This window comes from Lactuca saligna, chromosome 4 (genome assembly GCF_052625555.1).
Source record: "Lactuca saligna cultivar CGN05327 chromosome 4, ASM5262555v1, whole genome shotgun sequence".
In the NCBI taxonomy this organism is placed as follows: domain Eukaryota; kingdom Viridiplantae; phylum Streptophyta; class Magnoliopsida; order Asterales; family Asteraceae; genus Lactuca; species Lactuca saligna.
The window spans coordinates 240,501,436-240,524,416 of NC_136420.1; the positions used below are offsets into that span (position 1 = coordinate 240,501,436).

Genomic DNA, 22,981 nt, shown 5'->3' on the forward strand with positions numbered 1-22,981 from the left:
AAATAAATGTAGTGAAAGAAAAAATAAATGAGAGTTTCAAATGAATGTAATGAAAGAAAAAATGTTAGCTTCAAGATATATCTTGATAAATATATAATCATACGATATATTAAAGTAAAAGATTTTTACATTCCATATACATATACATGTCTTGGTATTTTTGTGATGCCGTATTTATTATCAATCAATATTCTGAAATAAAATAATTAAATATTATTAAAATCAGAGATGACACCAAATCTGAAACGTTTATGGCGTATGAAAAATGCAAACAAGAAACGGGAAGGAAGCAGTGGGAGTGGAGAGCGATTTACGGTTAGTTTAAACTTTAAAGCACAATTGATCTGCTTTCTCCCTACAAACACTCCCCTCTCTTGTGTTTCTTGCTCAAATTCGTTTTTCATCCCGCAAAATCATGTGTGCTACAAATGGATGTAATCCTAATTTGGATAGATTTATGGATTAGATAGATCGTTTTCAAGTTATATATATTTACAGATCGCCAATTTTGGAATCCCCTTTTTGTTCAATAAATACAATCAGTTTCGATTGATTGAATCACAAAATTGCATGCCCATTTGAATAAATTCGATTAGAAAGGTTGTAGTTTTTGGATTATGATGTCTGGGATGTGGAGATGGAGGAAGATTCGAGATATTATAGCTGCAACAGAAGCAGGAATGAGAATTTCCACCCCGTATGCATCGAGGCGTGGTTTCGTTAATTGGCTGCTACATGCCGGCGCCGGCGGTCCGTACATTCGTCCGAGGTCGTTGACTGGTCTACAAACAAGGTATAAATGGGATCATGGCGGTGGTGGTTCTGATGATAACGGCAGTAGAACCACGACGATGACGCGGAGGATTAAAGCCGAAGCTAACTGCCCTCGTTGTTCTAAGCAAATGAATCTGGTTTTTTCCAATAACACCCACCTAATTCCGCCGTCTTCATCCGCCGGAAATGAATCAGAATCACCGCCTGATCCTGGTTCCGATTCCAATCGCAAAGGCGCTTACCAGGCTGTCAACCTTTGTCCCAACTGTAAAACCGCCTACTATTTCCGGCCGTACAAGATGGCTCCTTTACAAGGCCGTTTTGTCGAAATTGGTAGGGTTAAAAACAGTAATGGGAATGGAAGGGATAAGCGACAGGCTAATGATGATGATGAATATGCTAACAAACTTCGGGCTTCGTTTTGGGAGACATTGAAGGCTTATGGTGGTGAACCACCGGAGAATTGGACCAATCCTCCTCCTCCTCCTCCTCTCTCTGGCAATGGACTTGCGGTGCATACTCCCCCTGGACCTCCGTTTGCACCAGGGTTGAATGTAATACGTGCAAGGGGTCCTGCCGGTGGTGGTGGTGGTGGAGAGAAGTATGGGTCTGGTGGCTCAAATTTGGGGAAGAATTTGCCTACTCCTAAGGAGATTTGTGAGGGACTGGATAAGTTTGTCATCGGTCAAAAGCGTGCCAAAAAGGTTTCAACTTTTTCCCCTTTCTGATATGCATTCAACTATTCAAGCATGCTTAGAATCTCTAACCCTAGAGACAATTGTGACTTTATATAAATTCAGTGGCTATGTTGTGTTTGCTACAGGATCTTTTCCCTTGAACTGGTTTCCCATTTTATTTGCAGGTCCTTTCAGTAGCTGTTTATAACCATTACAAAAGGATATATCATGCCTCCTTACAGAAAGGGTTAGTTGTTAAACAGATGAATTCTTTTCATCTTAAGTATCATTCACAGGCTGATTGCTGAACTGAAGTTGTTAATTCAAACTAGGTCAGGAGCAGATCCAGGAAGATCTAAGACCGAAGATGATGACGACAATGTAGATTTAGAAAAAAGCAATGTACTTCTAATGGGCCCAACTGGCTCAGGTCTGTATGATCATTAGGATGTTTTCTTCTTTTTTCTTTTTCTAACATTTCTTCATTTGTCTCTTCTACTATAAATCTTATAGTTTATTGTTTATGTTTCTATGATTTGTGAAATAGGGAAGACATTACTTGCAAAGACTCTAGCTCGTTTTGTTAATGTTCCATTTGTCATTGCTGATGCAACCACCTTGACACAGGTCAGCCAGTTGCTGATATATTCACTATATTGCTTTTATGGAAATGGACTGAAAAGTGAAAACCCAATGTGTAGATTTCTGTTTCCATTATTGTATATAGAGTTAAATGTATATTTATGCTTTTCCCCAAATTATGCAACAAAGTGGGTTTTATACAACACCATTTCATTTTAAGACCAAATGATGCAATAAATGGTAACCTGTTTAACCTTTCCAAGTGTTGTTCAATTAATATGTGTTGATTGCATAAATTGGTTAAAAAACTGAAGCATTGTGGCATAAATTTATAACAAAGTGTAACAATGTTACTTAAATTGGTAAAAAGGCGAAACATTGTTGCTTACATTGGTACAAAGGTCAAACACTGGTGCATAAATTGGTAAAAAAGTGAAACATTGTTGCATATGTTAGTAAAAAGAGTGAGACATTGTTGCACAAATAAACATTTATGGAATGAATCGCTTTGGTCCATGAAGAAACTTGATTGTGTATTTCCTCTAAAAAAACCACTTGTTGCATAAATTAGGAAAAAAAAGTGTTTTGCATAAACGTTCTTTTAACCCTTATATGTAATTTACATTGTTCAGCCGAAAGTGGTTCATGTGTTTTTTACATTATGGCTTATGCAGGCTGGTTATGTTGGTGATGACGTGGAATCTATATTGCACAAGCTACTTACGGTACTGCAGTTTATATATATATATATATATATATATATATATATATATATATTGATTGTATAACCGCTTCTTCTTCTTCTTCTTCTTCTTCTTCTTCTTATTATTATTATTATTATTTCTATCTCATTGACCAAGAGTTTAACAACCTAATTAAATTTCTCTTTCTGTGTCTAACTTTTATCATTTCCATTATGTGTTTTTCCTTTTTTGGCCCAAACTTGTTTCATATCTTGTTTGGTTTTTATCATTCTTCTATAGTGTTTGGCAATGTAAATGCTATGCATCAGGTTATAGAGAAAAGGGTATTGTGGGTAAACTAAACAAATAATGAGCATCTTTTAGTTTTAGTGCAGGGGCATTGTGGGCATTTATGTTAATGTAGTGGTTATATAGGATTAGAGAGAATGAGTGGAAGGCATGTTTTGTGTGAAGTTATTCCTTTGGGAGAGGCTAGCAAGCAAAGCATTAGAGTGGTTGTTCATTTTGAGTGATTAGATTAATCAATATAGCGAAGCTTTTGTTCTTATTTTCTGATTCATATTGTTAGTTGATGATAGCAAATGAGAGATGAAAAGTTAAATAATATTTTTGTGATTTTCGATCCACAGAGAACACGAGTTGAAATTGATATATAATGTTTCCATTTGGTTTCAAGGTTGCCGAATTCAATGTTGAAGCTGCACAACAAGGGATGGTTTACATTGATGAAGTTGATAAGATAACCAAAAAGGTTTTAACCCAATTACTTTTTTGTGATCCTGAGTTTTGAGATGTGAAAGAGTTTTGATTTTGCTATAAATATAATTTGACAGGCTGAGAGCTTAAACATTAGCAGAGATGTCTCTGGTGAGGGAGTCCAACAAGCTCTACTTAAGATGCTGGAAGGAACCGTAAGCCATTAATTATTATATTCGTGATAAATTCCCAAAATCAATCAATTGTTGACAGCTTCATTTTGTTTTGGTGGTTATATGATAAATTTGTCAAAAAGTTAGGACTTAAACACATATCACTGAACTCACTGCATTCTTCAATGATTAGGTTCCATTTGAAAAGGTTAACATCTGGTGTGGTCTTTCTGCAGATAGTGAACGTGCCTGAAAAGGGGGCGAGGAAGCATCCTAGAGGTGATAACATTCAGGTACAGTAAAGGCACATGATTCTTATGATGTACTTGATTTCCTATTATAGCCCTCCATGTGAATTCAAAAGATTCTCTTGTGCTTAAGCTGTGTTATCATGGGTGGAACCTGTGAATTGAAAAGATTCTCATGTGCTTAAGCTTGTTAATAAATTGATAATATAATAAGAGACTATTACTTTATCTAATGAGTAAAAGTTACTAGCAGATAGATACAAAGGACATCCTTTTCATTTGTGGTGGCGCATTTGTTGATTTGGAGAAAACCATATCCGAGAGGTGAATCCAAATCCGTACGTTTGTTTTTTGTTTTTCTGGGCTAAGTGCAAGAAATAGCAACATATCCTATATTCATTTATTAATTTACTACTCTATTTTCAATCAAGACCCACTTTAAAACAAACAAACATTCACCCAATTACAACATTAAAAATTGCTTTCTATTCGGATGACATGTGATATAACTCACAAATTTTCCAAAATATAATGTTGAAGGTAGGAATGTAGGATGTTATAACAAACTAATCGATCAAAGTGCGTTGCTATTTCTTGCAGTTGTGACTGGAAATGCTTTCACTACTATATAACAACTATAAGTTGATGGGTTTAAACGTAAAATCATTTTTTTTTATAAAAAATTTCAGACGGCAGGACTCTTCAATAGGTTTTGGAGCACCTGTTCGTGCGAACATGAGAAACAGTGCACTCACAAATGCTGCAGTCACATCATCTTTACTTGAATCTGTAAGCAGCAAATGTCTTTTTTAATTTTTTTCTAATAATGAGGAATTATATATTGGTTTTATCCTTTTTGTTTTCAGGTTGAAAGTAGTGATCTTATAGCCTATGGACTCATACCCGAGTTCATAGGACGATTTCCGATTTTAGTAAGTTTGTCAGCTCTAACCGAAGATCAACTTGTTCAGGTATGCTTTATCACTCAAAATCAAAATTCTCTTTTTAGGATTTTATTCTTTTCACAACCCAAAGACTTAATTATTATTGTTTTGATGATTTACTTGTATGACAGGTCCTTATGGAACCTAAGAATGCTCTCGGGAAGCAATACAAGAAATTGTTTCAGATGAACGATGTAAGCACTTCATTCAGTTGAAAAAAGAAAGTGAAAAGAAAAGGAAAATACATTTCACCTTAGTTTAGTTTGACTTGTCTGTTTGTTGGTAATTAATTATGTTTGGTGAACTGTAGGTTAAACTACATTTCACAGAAAAGGCACAAAGATTAATTGCCCAAAAGGCAATGGCCAAGAACACGGGTGCAAGAGGGTTAAGAGCCATACTCGAAACTCTTCTAACCGACTCTATGTACGAGGTATGCAGTGCAGGGAAGGGCTTTTTCGTCATTTACACACCTTTCACCATAAACATCAATAAAAAATCTTCCTCTTTTTTTAACAAAATCAGATTCCCGATACCAAGACCGGAAACGATCGAGTGGATGCGGTTGTGATTGATGAGGAATCAGTTGGGTCAGTAGATTCTTGTTTATCAGGATGTGGGGGAAAAATACTCCGTGGTGATGGTGCGTTGGAAAATTATCTTGCAAAAACAAGTTCTAAAGAACAAATGGTATGGAATTTCACACATCTTTTTACTTTAAATGGAGTCTTATCTTATCTGAAATGAACTTTTGTGGTGAATGCAGCAGGAAGCTGATGGGCAATTGGTGGAAGGAGAAGAAGAAACCTCATCAAAAGCCATGAGCATGTAACAGTTTAACAAGAATTAGACCTTTTTCTCATTTGTTGGGTTTCATTTGTAAAACCCCGAACAAGAACCGGTGTGGTGTAATTATACCTCCGTCTCCTTGTACAACAGAATAATAACATCCGATTCGGTTTTAAGTTGATAGAGAGATAAAAAGAAATGAGGTGGTAAAAAAAGAGAAAAACAAAGGAAAAAACATATGTAAAATTCTTGCTTTTATTGTACATTGTACAAATAAGCTTTGGAAATGATGAGGTGTTGGTCCATTTTTAGTGTTTTTACATATTTTCCAATTTATACCTTATTTGTCATATTCTATTCCCAAGATTGGGACCTGTAATTGGGTTGAGACTAAGACTCAAGTCAATGACATTGCCTTTTTTTGTCCGATCTTTATGTAAAAGAAGTAAATGTCGTCATGATTCATCGCTGAAACTACACTAAAAAACTCGTCCAGTCTTACTCCATTCCAGTCTAGTTGTGACAAGCACTAGCTACCTTTTTTTTTTTTTTTTTTTTTTTTTTTGCAAGTTTTAAATTAGATTTGTTCTTGCAAATTTGTTTAGACAAATATCAATATCAATCATGATTACATCCATTCCACACTCACAAAAAGCACATCCGTTTTGGATGGGATATGGGCTGAAAATAATAATAACCTTGTTCTGTTCTGATTGCAGAACAAGATATTGTTATTTACCTTTGGAATCGTCAAAACAAAAACAAGGTCCAAACACGTGGCCTTTTGAAATCAATAACCTAAAGAAACGATTGGTTTAAACCAAGAAAAAGCAATCTAAAAAAAACTAAGAAACCATTCAAAACAAAATAATGACACGTAGGGTTTTTTTATTCTCTATTTGGAAGCCGACATGAGAGTTTGGGCATCGGATACGGAAGGTAGTGCAGGGATGGCTCCTTTCTTTGTTGTGCATATCGCCCCACAAGCATTCGAAAATGCTAGTGCCTGCTTCAGCTTCGCTTCATCCTACATTTATTTAAAAAATAAAACAACCAGTGTTTGGATTTTAGGCTACTACGTGTTTCCTTTACAGAATACTTTAATTTTGGAATAATATGTTGCATACCAATTCCATCAAAACCTGTAACACAAAATGGATTTCTTCTTACCGTGAAAATGGAAGTGTCTTTGGCCATGGAAACAAGCAACGAGCCTACAAAAGAGTCTCCTGCTCCTGTTGTGTCGACTGTTTTCACCGAGTACCCCGGCACTTTTCCCTTGAAGCTCTACAAAATAACATTTGTGAATTGTGAGTAAATTAATGTCACATATATTAAAAGCAAATGAAAAAAATAAAAAAATACCTTGGTGTAATATCGACAACCCTTTTCGCCATCGGTAACAACCATAAGCTTAAGACCATCATGCCATAAACTCTTCACGGCTTCTTCATCATTAGATTTCTTTTGTGTCAAGAATTCCACCTCGTCATCACTCACCTACACATAAATAAAAAGAGCAAATTTTGTCTTTTCACACCCAAAAACCACAACAAATAAAATTCATATTGTAAAATTGTCATTCCCAAAGGAATTGAAATACTTATCATTAGTGTCAATAATAAACGACCTTGATGAAATCAGCTTCGTTCCAGATGCTTTTGATGCCTTGCCTAGCTGCCTCAGCAGAAGGCCACAAAGGAAGGCGGACATTGGGGTCATATGAAAGCAAGACCCCAGCCTGCTTGGCGGCCTTCATGGCTGCCATGTGGGCAGATCTGCATGGCTCTGTGATGAGACTGATGGAGCCATAATGAAAGATCTTGGCTTGCTTGATTATGTCCATTTTAAGCTCCGATTCTTTTAGGAGCATGTCAGCACTAGGATTCCTATAGAACATGAATTCCCTCTCACCATCTTTCTTAAGTGTCACGAATGCTAAAGCTGTCCTTGCATGCTCGTCAAACAACACACCATCAGCATTCACTCCGTTTTTCTTTATAATGTCAGCCAACATGAATCCAAATTCATCTTTCCCAACCTGCACTTTACATCAATTAATCACATACATGTATTCATATTATTTTATATATAGTGAAGTTTCTACATACCCATATTGATTAAAAATTCAGAATGTTACGCCACAAAACCATTGATCCATTAATGTCCAATTTGCAAAATTTAATCCGTAAAATTAACCATTGATCCATAAATGTCCGTTAATTTATAAATCATCCAAGAACAGCATTAAACTCATATAGATGAACGATGGATAACAACTTTTACAGAAATAAAAATAAAACAATAATCACTACGTAAAACCATTGATCCTTAGCTGTGCATTAGATTATAAGTCATCCAAGAACAACTTTGATTCATATAGACGTTAGTGTAGTAGTAGATCTGTCGCTTTATTTATTTATTTATTTATTTATATTTATTATAAATGAAATATATAAATTAATCATAATGCATTTTGGGGGATCTTGTCCATTATGCAATTATTACATGCAAAACAATTTTGTATAATAAAATAGGAACATTGATCACTCCCTAAAACCACTTTGATCCATAAATGTCCACTGAATTCTAAATCATTCAAGAACGACATTGATCGATGGAATCCACATCGATTAAAATAATATATGAAAATTATTATGATAAGTACCTTGCCGATAAAAGCGGCGGAGCCACCTAGCTTTGCAATGGAACAAGCGACGTTAGCGGGAGCACCACCTGGGGCCTTAAGGAATCCCTGAGACTCAGCCAAAGAGACTCCAGCGACGTCGGGTACGAAATCGATCAACATCTCTCCAAAACACACAATAGTAGAAGAAGCTGCCATTTTCTCTCTCGAAATGTTCTCACTCGATGAAAGATGATAAATGTGTGTGACTGTGTGTGTTTATAGATATATATAACGAAAGATGTTGAGGAAGTGAGAGAAATTAGAATATAAATGTGGGTGAGATGGAGAAATCATGTTTGTTGATGGATTTTCGGAATAATTATTGAAACGTAATTTTGACTCTTTATTTCTGCTTTATTTTAATTATTTTGTTTATTTCAAATTTAAAGTAAGACGACCTTCTTATCTTTCCTTAGTTTGTTGAGAGAATACTGCAAAAAGGCCCATGTAATTTGTGATTTTCTATTATTTCAAGTCCATTTTTTTTTTTTCAATTGGCCCAACTTGGATCACTTTGTATCGCTTTGGTCCCTCAAAGTATTTTAGACGTTTAAAAATGCCCATTAAGTGTACAACATGCTTCTAAGGCAGGGGAAATTTTTAGGGATAATGACTTGAAAGAGTAACCAATCATACTCTTTATATATATTTGGTCACTTAATTTTTTTTGATGCACAGTAAACCCTTAAACTTGTTTATTTGTTTAAAACATACCATTACTACTTGTAATAGCATGTAAAACTTGTTTTTGGGGTTTTAGTTCCACCTTCGGTGCCTTTCAGCGGACGCAAAACTCCGGCGACATCTCTGGTCATCTTCTTCGGCAAATCCAAGCTCTGGAAAATTAATGGAAACCTTTTTCCCATTTCTCTTTTTGTTTCATGTCTCTACCACCAGAAACAGTGATAGAGCCCTAGCCTCATGTTCCTCTGAAACTCCAATTGAACCAAAGTAAAACACACACTTGATATCAGATGGAACGATCTATATAGAAATCATTGGTGAGAGACAACAATGCTAGGTGGTACTTATTCACGCTAAAAATCGGCTCCCTACCAGCGGAAACAATAACCTTTCACCCATGCCTTCCCTCTCCGCTCCCCTCGTCACCTTCACCATTGCTCCTCTAAACCCTCCGACCGATTCACTCATCGTTCTTTCCTCTGACACTGTTTCTAGTTCCACCAGACCATCAATGGCTGTCAGGTTAGTGTACCAGAGTCCAGAGCTATATATTAAGCTCTGACATGAAATGGATGTTGATAATCTGATGCGGTTAGTGATTTGAAAAGTTTTCCCTAATGTAATCTTGATCCCTCTTTTGTTAGGGTCTTGTTCCAACAGGTAAAACTCTTTTACTTGATTCAAGTTTGTGGTTTAGCCTTTAATAGCAATCATAACAGATAAAACGGAGGACAAAGAAGAGGCAGAAGGTGATTGTTTTCCAAGGTTGTCGATGAAGACGAAGAAGATGACCGGAGACAAGCTCTTGATAGCTACAAGACCGTAAAAAATCTTGCAAAGTAAGGAATGCTGGAGAAGATGACCGGAGATGTTGGTAGAACTCTTGGTGAGGCTGGATAAGATGATCGGAGATGTCGTCGGAGCTTGCTTTCGTCGAAAATATCATCGGAGGTGGAACTCAAACCCCCAAATCAGTTTTACCTACAATAGCAGGTAATAATGGTATGTTTTAAACAAATAAACAAGTTTAAGGGTTAGTAACACACCAAAAAAATTTAAGTGATCAAATATGCACAAAAGATATACTTGGTTACCTTTTCAAGTCATTATCCTTAAAACAAACTATGCCACCCTTTCAACATTTATGGACTTTTCAATGTGTTTATAACCGTGATTTGCTGGAAAGTCCACCAAGAATCCTACTAACCCTAGCGCAATAGATACAAATCAATAAACCACCCCATAAGATCATATTATTGTATACATCAAGAAAGAAAAATCATAATCATAATCACATTTACACGATGATGATTTCAACTTTAGCATCTGGCCATCATGGGGAAGAATAAATAGAAGCATACCACAAATAAGTTTTTGAAAAATGTCTAAAGTTCCTTTATGATAAAATGTCTAAAGTTCCATACTGACAAATGTAATCCAAAAAAATATTGACTTAATAAACAAAACAACAGACATAGTATTTTAAGCGAAAGTAGTTTGCTTAAGATAAAACAGTGGACACACATATTGGTGTTCCCTTTCACCAAAGGCTTTAAAATTTCCAAGCATTGTGTAACATCCTAGAATCTATAGCCAAAAATTTCATTTTTAGTTAAGTTATTATAAAACCAATAGTATAAAAAAACCCATAGTGTTAACTCATTTCATAATCAAAACCAATATTTCAAATAACTAAATCATGTCATAGAAAAGTATTATCAGAGTACAACTCCCAAAGATATCATAATGCGGAAATTATAGCGTGATGCACTGCGATCCTGTCGCCTCCGTTCCTTTTGAAAAAGAAGCACCTAAAACCAAAATTATAAACCGTAAGCACAAAGTTTAGTGAGTTCCCCCATCATACCACATACCATACAATCATATAATGCCTAGCATATCTGGGTGCTGGCCTACCCCTTCGGTATCTTTCAACCGGTAACTGCCTAGCATACCTGGGTGCTGGCCTACCCCTTCGCTCTCTTTCAACTGGTAACTGCCTAACATACTTGGGTGTTGGCCTACCCATTCGGCCTCTTTCAACCGATAACTGCCTAGCATACCTGGGTGCTGGCCTACCCCTTCGGTCTCTTTCAACCGGTAACTGGAGACTATTTCATCCCTACCACTACCACATAATATCCTAGCATATATACATATGTCACATACTGCCTAGCATATCTGGGTGTTGGCCTATCCCTTCAGTCCTTTCGACCTGTAACAGGGTCTATCCTACCCTTCCTACAACCACCACATAATATCATAGAATACTAGCACATAAAGCATAACAGATAGTGGCATACCAGACAATTATCACAAAGACAATCATCTCAGCTATAATAAGCTACTAGTGGGTCGACATTGGTACATTCGACTCACTTCTACTAGAATGCAACTCACCTCAAATGTCGTGAAGTAGCTGAACTGCCTTCGGCTCTGGAATCAACTCCATTCAAACTCCTACACATAAACGATCTCCTTTAATCATACTTTCATACTCATAACCCCTTACGGGTCAACTTTGGTCAAAGTTAAAGTTACATTCAACACCCTGGTCAAAGTCAACATCATGAGTTGACTCAACTCGCCGAGTTGGCCCATCAACTCGTCGAGTTTAGTGAGTCATAATCCTGAAATCGCAATCCAAATTGTCCAACTCTTTCACAACTCGTCGAGTTCCTTCTATCTACAGAATCGGGACTTTCCCATTCTACTCGTCGAGTTTTCCTTTTACAGAATCGGGATATTTCAACCCAACTCGTTGAGTTCCTCTATGGACTCGACGAGTCCTTCAGTCTGTTGAGCCATCTTAATAGATTAAGCTCCTATCCTCTAGATTTGGACTCCACACTTCTTCTACACACTGAAAATGTCCTTTTAAGGGTAAAATTTCCAACATTACCTATTAATACCTCCCTTTAATGGGTTTAGCTCAAACCCTAATTCTTCAAGATATAAATCTTGATCCAAAATCCATATATACTTCGAACTAAGGCATACAAACTGAGATCTAGACCCTAGACATTATTTGAACACATAAAGTTTCTACCTTTATCCTCATGCATGGCCTTTTGGGGCTAAAAAGGCAAAAATGTCATCCTAAAGCTTGCATGGGGCTTCAATGGCCATAAAGTTTGCACCTTTATGACATAACATCCCTTCAAGATCCTAGATCTAGAAGTATACACACTTGGGGCATCCATTTCCCAAAAGCTAACATTCTTGGACTAAATGTAACACCCGATTCTTGGTATGTGGTTAATTCAAGCATTTATTTTGTTTTTTCTGGGACTCGACGAGTTGTACGCTCAACTCGTCGAGTGGAGTCGAGATCCATGGACAGTTTAAGTGTCCTACTCGGCGAGTCGGAAGACTGACTCGGCGAGTAGGTGCTGTTTGGGTAAAACCCAAAATTGAGGGTTTGCACCCTATTTAAAGACCTTATCTCAGCCTCCATCGTCCCATATACTCCCAGAAGATATCATATCGAAACCCTAGCCGTTTTTGTGTGTTCTAAGGCTATTTTGATGCTTTTTGGTGGATTGTAAAGCTTGAGAAGAGGAAAGGAGCTTGTGAGACCAAGGGGAAACAAGAAGATCCAGAGTTTGGAGCTTATTTTCAGCTTATTGGAGGTATGAAGCTGAACCTTTCTCTATAGATCTTGATTTTTGGGCCTTTTCCTTCATCTTTCTAAGCCCTAGAGAGGTTGTATTTGGGATTAAGTGTTGGAAGTTAGTGTATGCTTTAGATCCAGGTTTATTAGGGGGTTTTATGGCACAAAGGTGCCCATTTTGCAACCATAAACACCCTATGCACCTTGGAGGCCATCTTTTATGGCTTTTTGGGCCAAAGACCCCTTGCATGTGTACCAAGTTTGGAACTTTACGTGTAAAATGAACATTAGGAGGTTAAATCTATGTTTTTGATGTGTTAAGTGCCACTGAAATCGACTGTATAGTATTAGACAAGGAGGGACTCGACGAGTCACTTGGGTGACTCGGCAAGTCGAGATGCTTTTTCCCTAAAAACATCTTTTGGAATGGTGTTGGTTTAGTGAAAGTAACACTCAGCCTGCTAGGGGTTTGCCTTGGACCTGGAAATCATGGGACTCGACGAGTTCTAGAACAGACTCGGTGAGTCCAAGGCAATCTCCCAGTCTTTGAAGATGGACTCGATGAGTTGTTCTTAAAACTCGGTGAGTCATAGAGTGGACGCATTCATATGCTAAAGATGAACTCGACGAGTTCAAGGAAGAACTCGCCGAGTCAGTTGAAGATTGACTAAAGTGTTGTTAAAGGTGAACTCATCGAGCTCTTGCTAGACTCGACGAGTGGTGTCGGGTTTGTAGTATTATGTGGACGAAGGGACTCGGCGAGTTGGCGGACCAACTCGGCGAGTCTGGTCAACCAAAGAGTTGACGTGAACAGGGTTTGACCTTGACTTTGACTTGGATTCAAGTTGACCCTTGAAGGGATTGTGGGTACAAATTGATAACTTAGAAGGGTTGTCATGTAGGGATTGAGGAGTCGAGGAGAGCCGACTTTCACACCGAGGACATTTCAGACACTACATGACATCGAGGTGAGTTACCTTCCAGTAGAAGTGGGTCTTAGGCACCAAGGCCGACCCACTAGTAATTGTTAGTTGGGACGATTATCTTTGTGATAATTGCCTGGTCTGTTATTGTTGGATATATGAGTATGCTAGATTGCTAGATATGTGAGTATGCTAGTTTGCTAGTTGCCATGTTACGGAAATAGTATCAGTAGAAGGGGGACTAGTCCCCGATTTGGTCGCTAGGACCAATGGGTAGGTCGGATACCCCATATATGTCTGACAGCATGATTATGATATGATATTATGTGTTAGTAGTAGGGGGTGAAATAGTCCTCATGTGCAGTTAAGATAGACCGAAGGGTAGGTCGGCACCCCAGAATGGCTCGACATAGGTAGGTCAGTGTTGTGTGTAAAACTCACTTAGTTTTAAACCTACTTTAATTATCAAATAACACACAAAAGGCAGTGAACCTATCAATTGTGGTATAGCTAAATAAGCAGGGTATCGAACACAGGGAACGACAAATTAAATTAAAAACTAATTCTATCTAAGTTGATTAAGAAATAGGGGTTTTTCTCTAGTTTTACAAGACTAGAAACTTACTAACTATAACTAATTAAGACTAGAAAATAACGATTTAACTAGATTCAATAATTGGAAAGGAACTTCTGTTTAGTTCAACTTGGTTAACTCTATGGTTGATTTCTAGGTAATAGTGCAATGGATTAATTCTTTCGTTGGTTACCGATTCAAGTGATTAGGTTCATGTTCACTACCCTAATCCTTAGCAAATAAACTAACTCAAACAGTGGCCAATTGCTTAATTTAATTATATTTACTAGATTAATTATTCGGGTTAAGTTAGACTTGCAATAGCTAATTAATTTATTATTCTTAATTAACCTCTTGTTTGATGGTCATCTTACAAGCTTGCACATGAATTTACTCAATTTTCTTATTAATTCTAGTTTCATATTCATTAATCCTAGACATATAGTATAGTGGTCACATATCATATGAGGTTGATAATCAATAGATGTTCATGCTAATCAATTATCTTCCTATTAACAGAAAATTAATTATTATTCATACACAAGGTTCTTTAGCAAGCTAATTAAAATAACAAAAATTCACCAACTTGGAATTAATCCTACCAATCAATCAAACCATATTGTCAACTTTGTATCCCCAAACAGAAGTCTAAAGATTTTAGTTCATAATTAAAGTAAATAACAACAAACAAACAAGTTCAAGTTGCTTAATCATATTGACAAAACAAAAGAATAAGTAGAATGATGAAATTGTGCCTTAATTACTCCCGGAATTGAATTCTAGCTTTCTTTGTCGACTTCAAGGGTTCTTCTGGCTTCTTAATCGCAGCAAAGCACTTCTGAATCTTCCCAAAACTTCCTCTAATCGATCTGTGGAGTTATCTTTAAATAAGCAATCCGACTCGTCGAGTCAAGTGGTGACTCGTCGAGTCCCTCTCACATTCCCCGTATTGCGATAACTATTTGGAATTCCGAGTCATTATCCTTCTGGTTCCTCGACCGGACTCGTCGAGTAGGCTATCTGACTCGACGAGTGGATGCCTTTTTTTAGTGTTTTTCTTCTTCATTCCATTCTCGAGCTCCTAACCGCTTCTCCCGCTTCCTTTTGCTTCCGAGCTTCATCTTTGGACTGAAAAACATAATTTAACACTTTTAAGTACCTTTTGTCCATAATATGCGATAATTTAGCTAATATATGAATAAAAAACTATACTTAATACACACTAAATATGCACATATCAAAATACCCCACACTTGACTTTTGCTTGCCCCCAAGCATAACTGAATTTTAACACATTAGAATTATGTATGACAACTCCAATCTAACCCAGCCATTATGCCAAGACCGCAACGCATGCATTTGTGTCTAAAATTTTTCCTAAAGAACCTCCCATACTCCAAATACTCACAATCCTCATAAACATTCACCCACTCACCCCGAACTATGCTCATTTTATGCAACCCTCCGAATCCATCCTCAGAAAACCTCTTTACCCTTAAGGTATTTTTAATTGAGCAACCCAAGCATACATATTCTAGAAAATTACAATTTTTCGATACCACTATGGAACTCTTTGAATTCTTCACTTTCTTGATAATTTGATCTTTAATATCTTTGAATTCACCACCTTGTATTACTTTATTTTTGGTATCTTCAACTTTTTTGGATTTCTTGGAATTTTGATCTTTAGATCTTCACTTCATTTGCTCCAAAATTCTTACAACTTTTCTTGTAATTCTCTCTTTTTTTTTGACATGTATACCTCACTTTTTTTCACTCAAATCCCTACATGCTTAAGCAGGGGCGTTCAATCTCAACCTTTATTGGCTAACGATAAAAATTTTCCTGGATTCATTTCAGGTTTAGGCTGCTAAACATATTGCATCCCTCAGGCTGAGCAAGGTCGTGTTTTTGTCTCATGATTTCACTGGAATAAGGAAGCCACAAATGTACTAGAACGCATATAGGCTCAACTAAACATTTGGGTCTTCATGCAATTGTCAACACAATTCTAACATGGAATCCTAATTTACTTTTACCAAAATTTTCTATTTAAGTCCTAAATAATACTTTTGGTATGCAAAATTTTTAAAATTGACTATTATGTAACCAACCCCCTACCCCACACTTATGTGATGCAATTCCCTCATTGCATATGATGCATAAAAACATAAAAAAAACTAAAGAGGGAATTGGAACAAACTCCCCTGGGATAGCAGTGGATAGGTTGATCACTTTCATTTAAGCTCCAACTTCAATTAACTTTAGACATGGTAACATCTCATCCATGTCTTGGGTGTCTCGTGTCGTGTGGGTCGCTCCAAATACGCGGAAATCAGTGTAAGATCTTCAAGAATGGATATGGAAGAATAAGTGAGCAAGTGGTACAAGTAGCAGCATCAAATCAACAGTCTGTCGGTATAAAAAATGATGGACTCGTTGAGTCATATGGTTGACTCGTCGAGTACCAGCGCGCCTTCTCAGAATATGTGGAAAGACAAGGCGACTCGTCGAGTTAGCTTAGTGCACTCGACGAGTAGGCCACTGAACGAAAAAAAATTGGCATTTTGCAACTGTGACAGCCTCTAAAAACTTCTCTAACTCTTCCTCATGTTTAGACTCAATTGCTCATACCCCTAGGACCGGACTCGACACTTTGATGTTAAAGTTCCGCTTCCTTGACTCGCTTTCACTCGTTATAACACCCGTTCGTTATAACTCTAAATGCTTCCTAAGCAAGCAATCCTAATCCAATCCTAAAAAAATAACTAAAGCATACAATCATTAAACACAATAAAATCTTAAACAAGTCATACACACTAAATAAGAATAAAAACAAAACAAAAAATAAAAATTGTTTGATTAAAACACAAAAATCAATCTTCGTCCTCCTCATCATCCGCGGCTCCACTTCCTCCGGCTCCACTTCGTCTCGCACCAATCACCTCATCCCAAGATGGAATAAATGGGTAATTTCCACCATCAATATGTGGGATATTGAAGTGGTCAAAAAGTCGAATATGAGATTGGTTGCTAAAGTTCAACCCCCGTGCCATTTGATCCTGCATCCGCCTCATCTCCAGATTGTACCAATCCATTGGTACGTCTTCATTCTCGACCGGAATCACTGGCGGCTCGTCCTCCACATCCCGCTCTCTTCGTGATCTTACCCTCCTTCCCGGTGCTTCGGGACCAACAACGGGGTCATCATTCGGAATGGCATAATGGCCACCTCCATAGTCTTCAATTATCCTTGCTCTTCAGAAAAGAATGGGATTGAAAGGGGGTGTAGGGATCAATGTCATGAAGTTCCATGCACCACGGTTCATCAACCCGAATGAGTTAGTCAATTGGGTGACAAACATCCTACCATTAATTTGGGAGGTTTTGCGATCTTTGACCACACCCTCCGAAAGATATGAAGCTAGACACCAAGGAATGTTGCAAAAGACGCCGAGTGTAATTATACTCCATAAATAGAATACGCCAAGGTTGGAAACCTCGTCATCATCTTTTATTTGATTGATGGTGGACGAAATAAGGCGGTGTATGAGGCGGTGAGTTGGGGATCGGATGCTCCCTTCCTGTGCAGACTTTGGGATGTAAACTTTGTTTCCAATAGTATTCCACCAGCCCGTACTTGTAACTCCCTCGGGGAACACCATATGAGTTTGTGCCAAAAAGGCCCGAAAGATGTTTGTTGCAACCAAGGGCTGATCGTAGATCCCTAATCGACAGGCAAGATCCACCACCGAGCATTGACGATACTCGCCCCCAAGGCAAAAACTAAAGCTGGCCGGGTGATAAACATCCACTCCCCCGGTAAAAGATACCATGGAGAAAACCTCCAAACAAAGCTCTAAATAAACCGACTCTTGAATACGGAAGACCCGGCTTCACCCGTCACAGACCATTGTTTCGCCTTCATGTTGGAACTCCTTCAAAAGGTAAGGAGCTAATTCCTCCTCATATCCAACACTTTGCAACCACTCCCAATCTATCCTGTTTGGCACATAAACCTCCTTCTTCTTGATATCAGATAGCTTCTTCTTCCATTTCCGCATTGTTGAAGCGGACTCAATTTGTGGGAAGTTTAGCCATGGAAACTCCCCTTGGTTGCCACTGGAAGTTTGTCCCCTTCTGAACATGATTTCTGCAAAACAAATACACAAAACCCAGAAAACACAGAATATAATTAAAAAAAATGTCCGCTATATGTAACTCGACTGGACTCGTCGAGTCCATGCCCGACTCGACGAGTCGCGCAAACTGCACGAGTCAGTCGACGGGTCGCTGCAAATTGGACCATAAAACCTATAAATTTTGTCAAGGGTTTTGTCTAAACACTTAGTATTGATGTATTAAGGCCAAAATAAGCATTCAAACAACATAATTCATGAAAAATCAAAACCCTAGAAATTTAGTACCTCTCAAAAACGGGTTTTTCATGCGATTGCTACCATAGATAGCCTTATAATCATGTTCTTAACAGAAAATAATAAGAAATTTGTTACCTTTTGAGATTGGGCTTGAGAAAATTTGAGAGAAACTTGAAGAGGAATGATGAATGCTTGAGAGAGAATGAGAATGACGGCACCCGACGAGTGTGGTTGTGAAAACTGATTCTTAGGGTTAAAACCCTACTTACCCAATGTAAAAGTAATTTCGAAATTATTTTTTTTCTGTAAATAATACCGACTCGTCGAGTCGTGGTCAGACTCGGTGAGTCTGGTCGCGAATTCAATTTTTTCTTGAAATCCATGTGGACTCGTCGAGTCGTGGTCAGACTCGGCGAGTCACTTAAAAAAATGCATAATTTTCAAAATTTTGCAGTTTATTGTAAATCATTTCACCCCACACTTAGCCTATGCACACTCTCAAGCAGACATGTCCGATGATTTGGAAGATTAAGATTCAAAAAATGAAGGGAAAATAAAAATAAAAATAAAAAGAAAACTAAAAAGTAAAAGAAAGCAAACTCTATATAACGGGTTGCCTCCCGCCAAGCGCTTCTTTTTGAGGAATCATTAGCTAGACTCCTTCCCATCTACGTTTTGTCATCTTCGAGCATCGGGAACGCACGCCTAACTTTTTGTGATTTGTACTTGGCCTTGTAAGCGTGGATCTTTTTCTTGTAAGCCCTTTTTAATGCATCTCTTTTCCTTTTCACAGCCTTATCTTCAGCTGCTTGGGCTTCCCTTTTTCTCTTTTTCTTCTTTACCCCCTTCTTTTTCACCTTCTCTTGAACCTCCTTCTCTTTAAATTTAATTACTTCCCATTCCATGATGGTCCGTGCTTTAGGTTTAGTAGTGAATAGGCGATCAGCTGCCTCCCTCCTTTCCTTTATCTCTTCGTTCGTTCCAGTGCTTAACCTATCTTCGAAATGAACCGTATCAAGACATGCTACATCGGCGTATTGAAATTTTCTTCCCTTTTCTCCTTCTGCTGTTTGTTCTTCTAAAGAATCATGTATATTATTGAAATCCAAGGTATGTGAAGAACTAGTAACAGGCAGATCTAAGTCGGCCAAGTGTTTGCCCAAATCGACTGGACTCGTCGAGTCCATTAAAGTGACTCGGCGAGTCGGAACGAATTCCATAAAATCTTGGGTTTTTTCTGAGTGGGTTCCTTCCAGTAACTTTTCTAATTCATCCAAGTCCTTGTTAACATCTCATTCTTCTTCAGAGTGTATCACAAACTTGCTTGGATCTTCTTTTAGCAAACGTGCAAGCTCTTTTTCTAATATCTCATCATCCAATTGGATCATTGAGACTTCTTCAATCTTTTCCTCTTCTTGCTTGATTTCTTGAATAGCTTTAAACATCACAGCCTCATCACCCACTCTTAATGTCAATGTAGACTCACATATATCAATTAAAGCACACGCGGTGTTTAAGAAGGATCTCCCCAAAATAATTGGAATTTCGGGGTCTTCTTCCATATCAACAACCACGAAGTCTACTGGGAAAATAAACTTGTCAACTTTTATAAGGAGATCTTCACAAACGCCTTTTGGATGGATTATTGTCTTGTCCGCCAAATGGATCTTCATATTCACCGGTTTTGGTTCTGGTAAATTCAATTTCTTAAAGAATGAAACAGGCATCATATTGATGCTTGCTCCCGAGTCAGCTAATGCTCGGGTGAAGATCTCATTACCAAATTGGCACGGAATCACAATATTTCCAGGATCACCCTTCTTTTTAGGTAGCTCACTCATCAAGACTTCTGCGACTTCAGCCAAATCCTTCCTAACAGCAAAAAGGACCTTAAGCAAGTTGAAGTATTTAGGCGTTTGAAGTATTGTTTCCACAAATGGCACATTAACTTGTAGAGCGTTAACATGATTCATGAAGGTTCTGTATGCTTCTACTTTTTCTGCAGGCATGGCTTTGGTTGGGTATGGCAGTGGAGGCTTATAAGGTTTCGAAGAACTGATAGGTTTTTCAATTTCGCATGGACTCGTCGAGTCCAATGGAGTGAATCGGCGAGTCGGGTCGGGTTTGGCTGGCTCCGATTGTTCTACCTGTTCTTCCTTCTTCTTGGAGATCCTTAATGCTTCTGTAAATTTTTCTTCACTGCTGGAGGTTATTACGCTTACGTTCTCCATTCTTGGATTAGGTTCGGTGTTGCTCGGAAGTTGGCCCGGTCTTCTTTCATTCACTTGATGTGCAAGCTGTCCTAGCTGTTTCTCAATGTTGAGAATGGATGCTTGCTGATTCCTCAACATGTTTCTGGTTTCTTGCATTGCTACATCATGATCATTGTGTCTTTTCTCGGACGCGGTTATGAACCTTGTGAGCATATCTTCTAAATTTGCCTTCTTTTCTATCACCCACTCTTCCTTTTGATAGAATCCCCTCTCCCTCTGTTTGTATTTCTCCTCCTTAGCCTTTTTATATTCTTCATATGGGAGCCATTCCTTCTTCGGTTTCCTCCAATCTTCATCGTATCTATCGCCACTGGAATAAAATACTTGAGCCTTTTTATTTCCGTTCTCATCTCGATCACAATCCTTGGTGAGGTGGGGGCTGCCACAATTTTCGCATCCAACCCTAATAGCATGGATTTTTTGATCCATTTTCGTCATTCTTCGGTCTAAGCTATCGAGTTTAGCTATTACCGCCGCCATGCTATCGTTCACCGAGTTCACTGCTCCACGACTCACTTCATTCCTCGGATTGTGGTATTCTCTAGAATGCTTGGAGTATTCTTCAATTAATTCCTTTATTTCCGGAGGTGGCTTTCTGGTGAGCGGGCCTTGTGAATCGAGTAGTTGCCTCGTGGTGACATTAACTCCTTCATAAAAGATGGAGACCTCTTGTTGGCTATTAAGGTCATGGTGTGGGCAATTTCTAAGTAGGCTCTTGTACCTTTCCCAAGCTTCATAAAGAGATTCTCCGGGTTGTTGCTCGAAGTTGGCAATGGCTTTCTTTAGCTTGACTATCTTGGAAGGTGGGCAAAAATGGTCTATGAACTCTTCTTTCATCTTGGTCCATGTGGTGACCGATCCGGGAGGGAGTGACTTTAACCAATCTTTTGCAGCTCCCTTAAATGTGACAGGAAGCATGCGTAGTAGCTGGATCTCGCGAGGCACATTGGGTACATTGAAGTAATCTGCCACATCATTTACTTCATCCAAGTGCTTATAGGCGTCTTCGTGATCTCTCCCGTGAAAAGGGATCTCCTTGAGTTGAGCGAGAATATGGCCCTTTAGTTCAAAAGTAGCGGTAGCGGGAATTGCAGGTTGCACAAGTCCCAGGCCGGTGTCATCACGCATCCTCTTCTTCCATTCCCCCATGGGGATTTCATCAATATTAGCCATAGCGGTGGCTAAATCATCTTCAAACTCGGATGTGTGCTCGTTTTCTTCCTCGGTCTCGTAGTCGGTGTCTTTTTGAATCGGGTCTTCGATTGTCAACGATGCACTGGATGCTCCTGATTTGCTGCTCCTTTTCTTGCTAAAAACGGATTTGAGGTTTTTGAGTGGTGAGTTCTTTGAAGAAGCGGATTCTCCAACGGTTTTGCTTTTGTTTCTTCTTAATGCGGTTTCCGGATCTTCAAGAGGGGGAACCAGAGGCGTATCAGATCCTCGGGTCATGAACAACTACAAACAAAACAAAAAACGCGTAAAAAGAACAAAAGAAAATTAAACCTGATTCAGCGTCGTACTCGCCGAGTCTGGACGAATGCACTCGTCGAGTCCAAGGTAAAATCAGGTGTTTTTTTTTTTTTTTTTTTTTTTTTTTTTTTTTTTTTTTTTTTTTTTTTAAATACCTAAAAACTTAAACATAAATTAACTTTGTGTAAGATGAATATTACACAAAGGATCGATTGAATTAGAATTTTAATGCTAATTTTAGAACCGTTCCCCGACAATGGCGCCAAAAACTTGTTGTGTGTAAAACTCACTTAGTTTTAAACCTACTTTAATTATCAAATAACACACAAAAGGCAGCGAACCTATCAAGTGTGGTATAGCTAAATAAGCAAGGTATCGAACACAGGGAACGACAAATTAAATTAAAAACTAATTCTATCTAAGTTGATTAAGAAATAGGGGTTTTTCTCTAGTTTTACAAGACTAGAAACTTACTAACTATAACTAATTAAGACTAGAAAATAACAATTTAACTAGATTCAATAATTGGAAAGGAACTTCTGTTTAGTTCAACTCGGTTAACTCTATGGTTGATTTCAAGGTAATAGTGCAATGGATTAATTCTTTCGTTGGTTACCGATTCAAGTGATTAGGTTCATGTTCACTACCCTAATCCTTAGCAAATAAACTAACTCAAACAGTGGCCAATTGCTTAATTTAATTATATTTACTAGATTAATTATTCGGGTTAAGTTAGACTTGCAATAGCTAATTAATTTATTATTCTTAATTAACCTCTTGTTAGATGGT

The 22,981-nt window shown here is 38.0% G+C and overlaps 2 protein-coding genes and 1 non-coding gene across 4 annotated transcripts; 2 read left to right on the top strand and 1 right to left on the bottom strand.

Annotated features, from left to right (window-relative positions):
* Positions 1–236: 236 nt before the first annotated feature.
* On the top strand, positions 237–5,907 carry LOC145043422 (ATP-dependent Clp protease). Of its 2 annotated transcripts, none has more exons than XM_078992066.1 (15): positions 237–1,478; positions 1,637–1,698; positions 1,784–1,881; positions 1,999–2,078; positions 2,708–2,758; positions 3,414–3,488; positions 3,571–3,648; positions 3,843–3,899; positions 4,108–4,178; positions 4,544–4,643; positions 4,721–4,825; positions 4,930–4,992; positions 5,109–5,231; positions 5,324–5,488; positions 5,565–5,907. In XM_078992066.1, the coding sequence occupies exons 1-15, from the start codon at positions 618–620 to the stop codon at positions 5,628–5,630; spliced, it is 2,055 nt and encodes a 684-aa protein (XP_078848192.1). In that variant the 5' UTR covers positions 237–617; the 3' UTR covers positions 5,631–5,907. The 2 variants fall into 2 exon arrangements, with proteins under 2 accessions (XP_078848192.1, XP_078848193.1); XM_078992067.1 differs by having other exon boundaries at positions 5,568–5,907.
* A 357-nt stretch (positions 5,908–6,264) lies between these two features.
* LOC145043423 (fructokinase-2-like) lies at positions 6,265–8,497 on the bottom strand. The gene is made up of 5 exons (XM_078992068.1): positions 8,256–8,497; positions 7,218–7,628; positions 6,953–7,087; positions 6,758–6,874; positions 6,265–6,614 (listed from the first exon to the last, which is right to left on the bottom strand). The coding sequence occupies exons 1-5, from the start codon at positions 8,430–8,432 to the stop codon at positions 6,483–6,485; spliced, it is 972 nt and encodes a 323-aa protein (XP_078848194.1). The 5' UTR covers positions 8,433–8,497; the 3' UTR covers positions 6,265–6,482.
* A 12,907-nt stretch (positions 8,498–21,404) lies between these two features.
* LOC145044702 (small nucleolar RNA R71) lies at positions 21,405–21,511 on the top strand. The gene has a single exon (XR_013681647.1). It is a non-coding gene; the product is annotated as a small nucleolar RNA R71 (small nucleolar RNA).
* Positions 21,512–22,981: the final 1,470 nt, after the last annotated feature.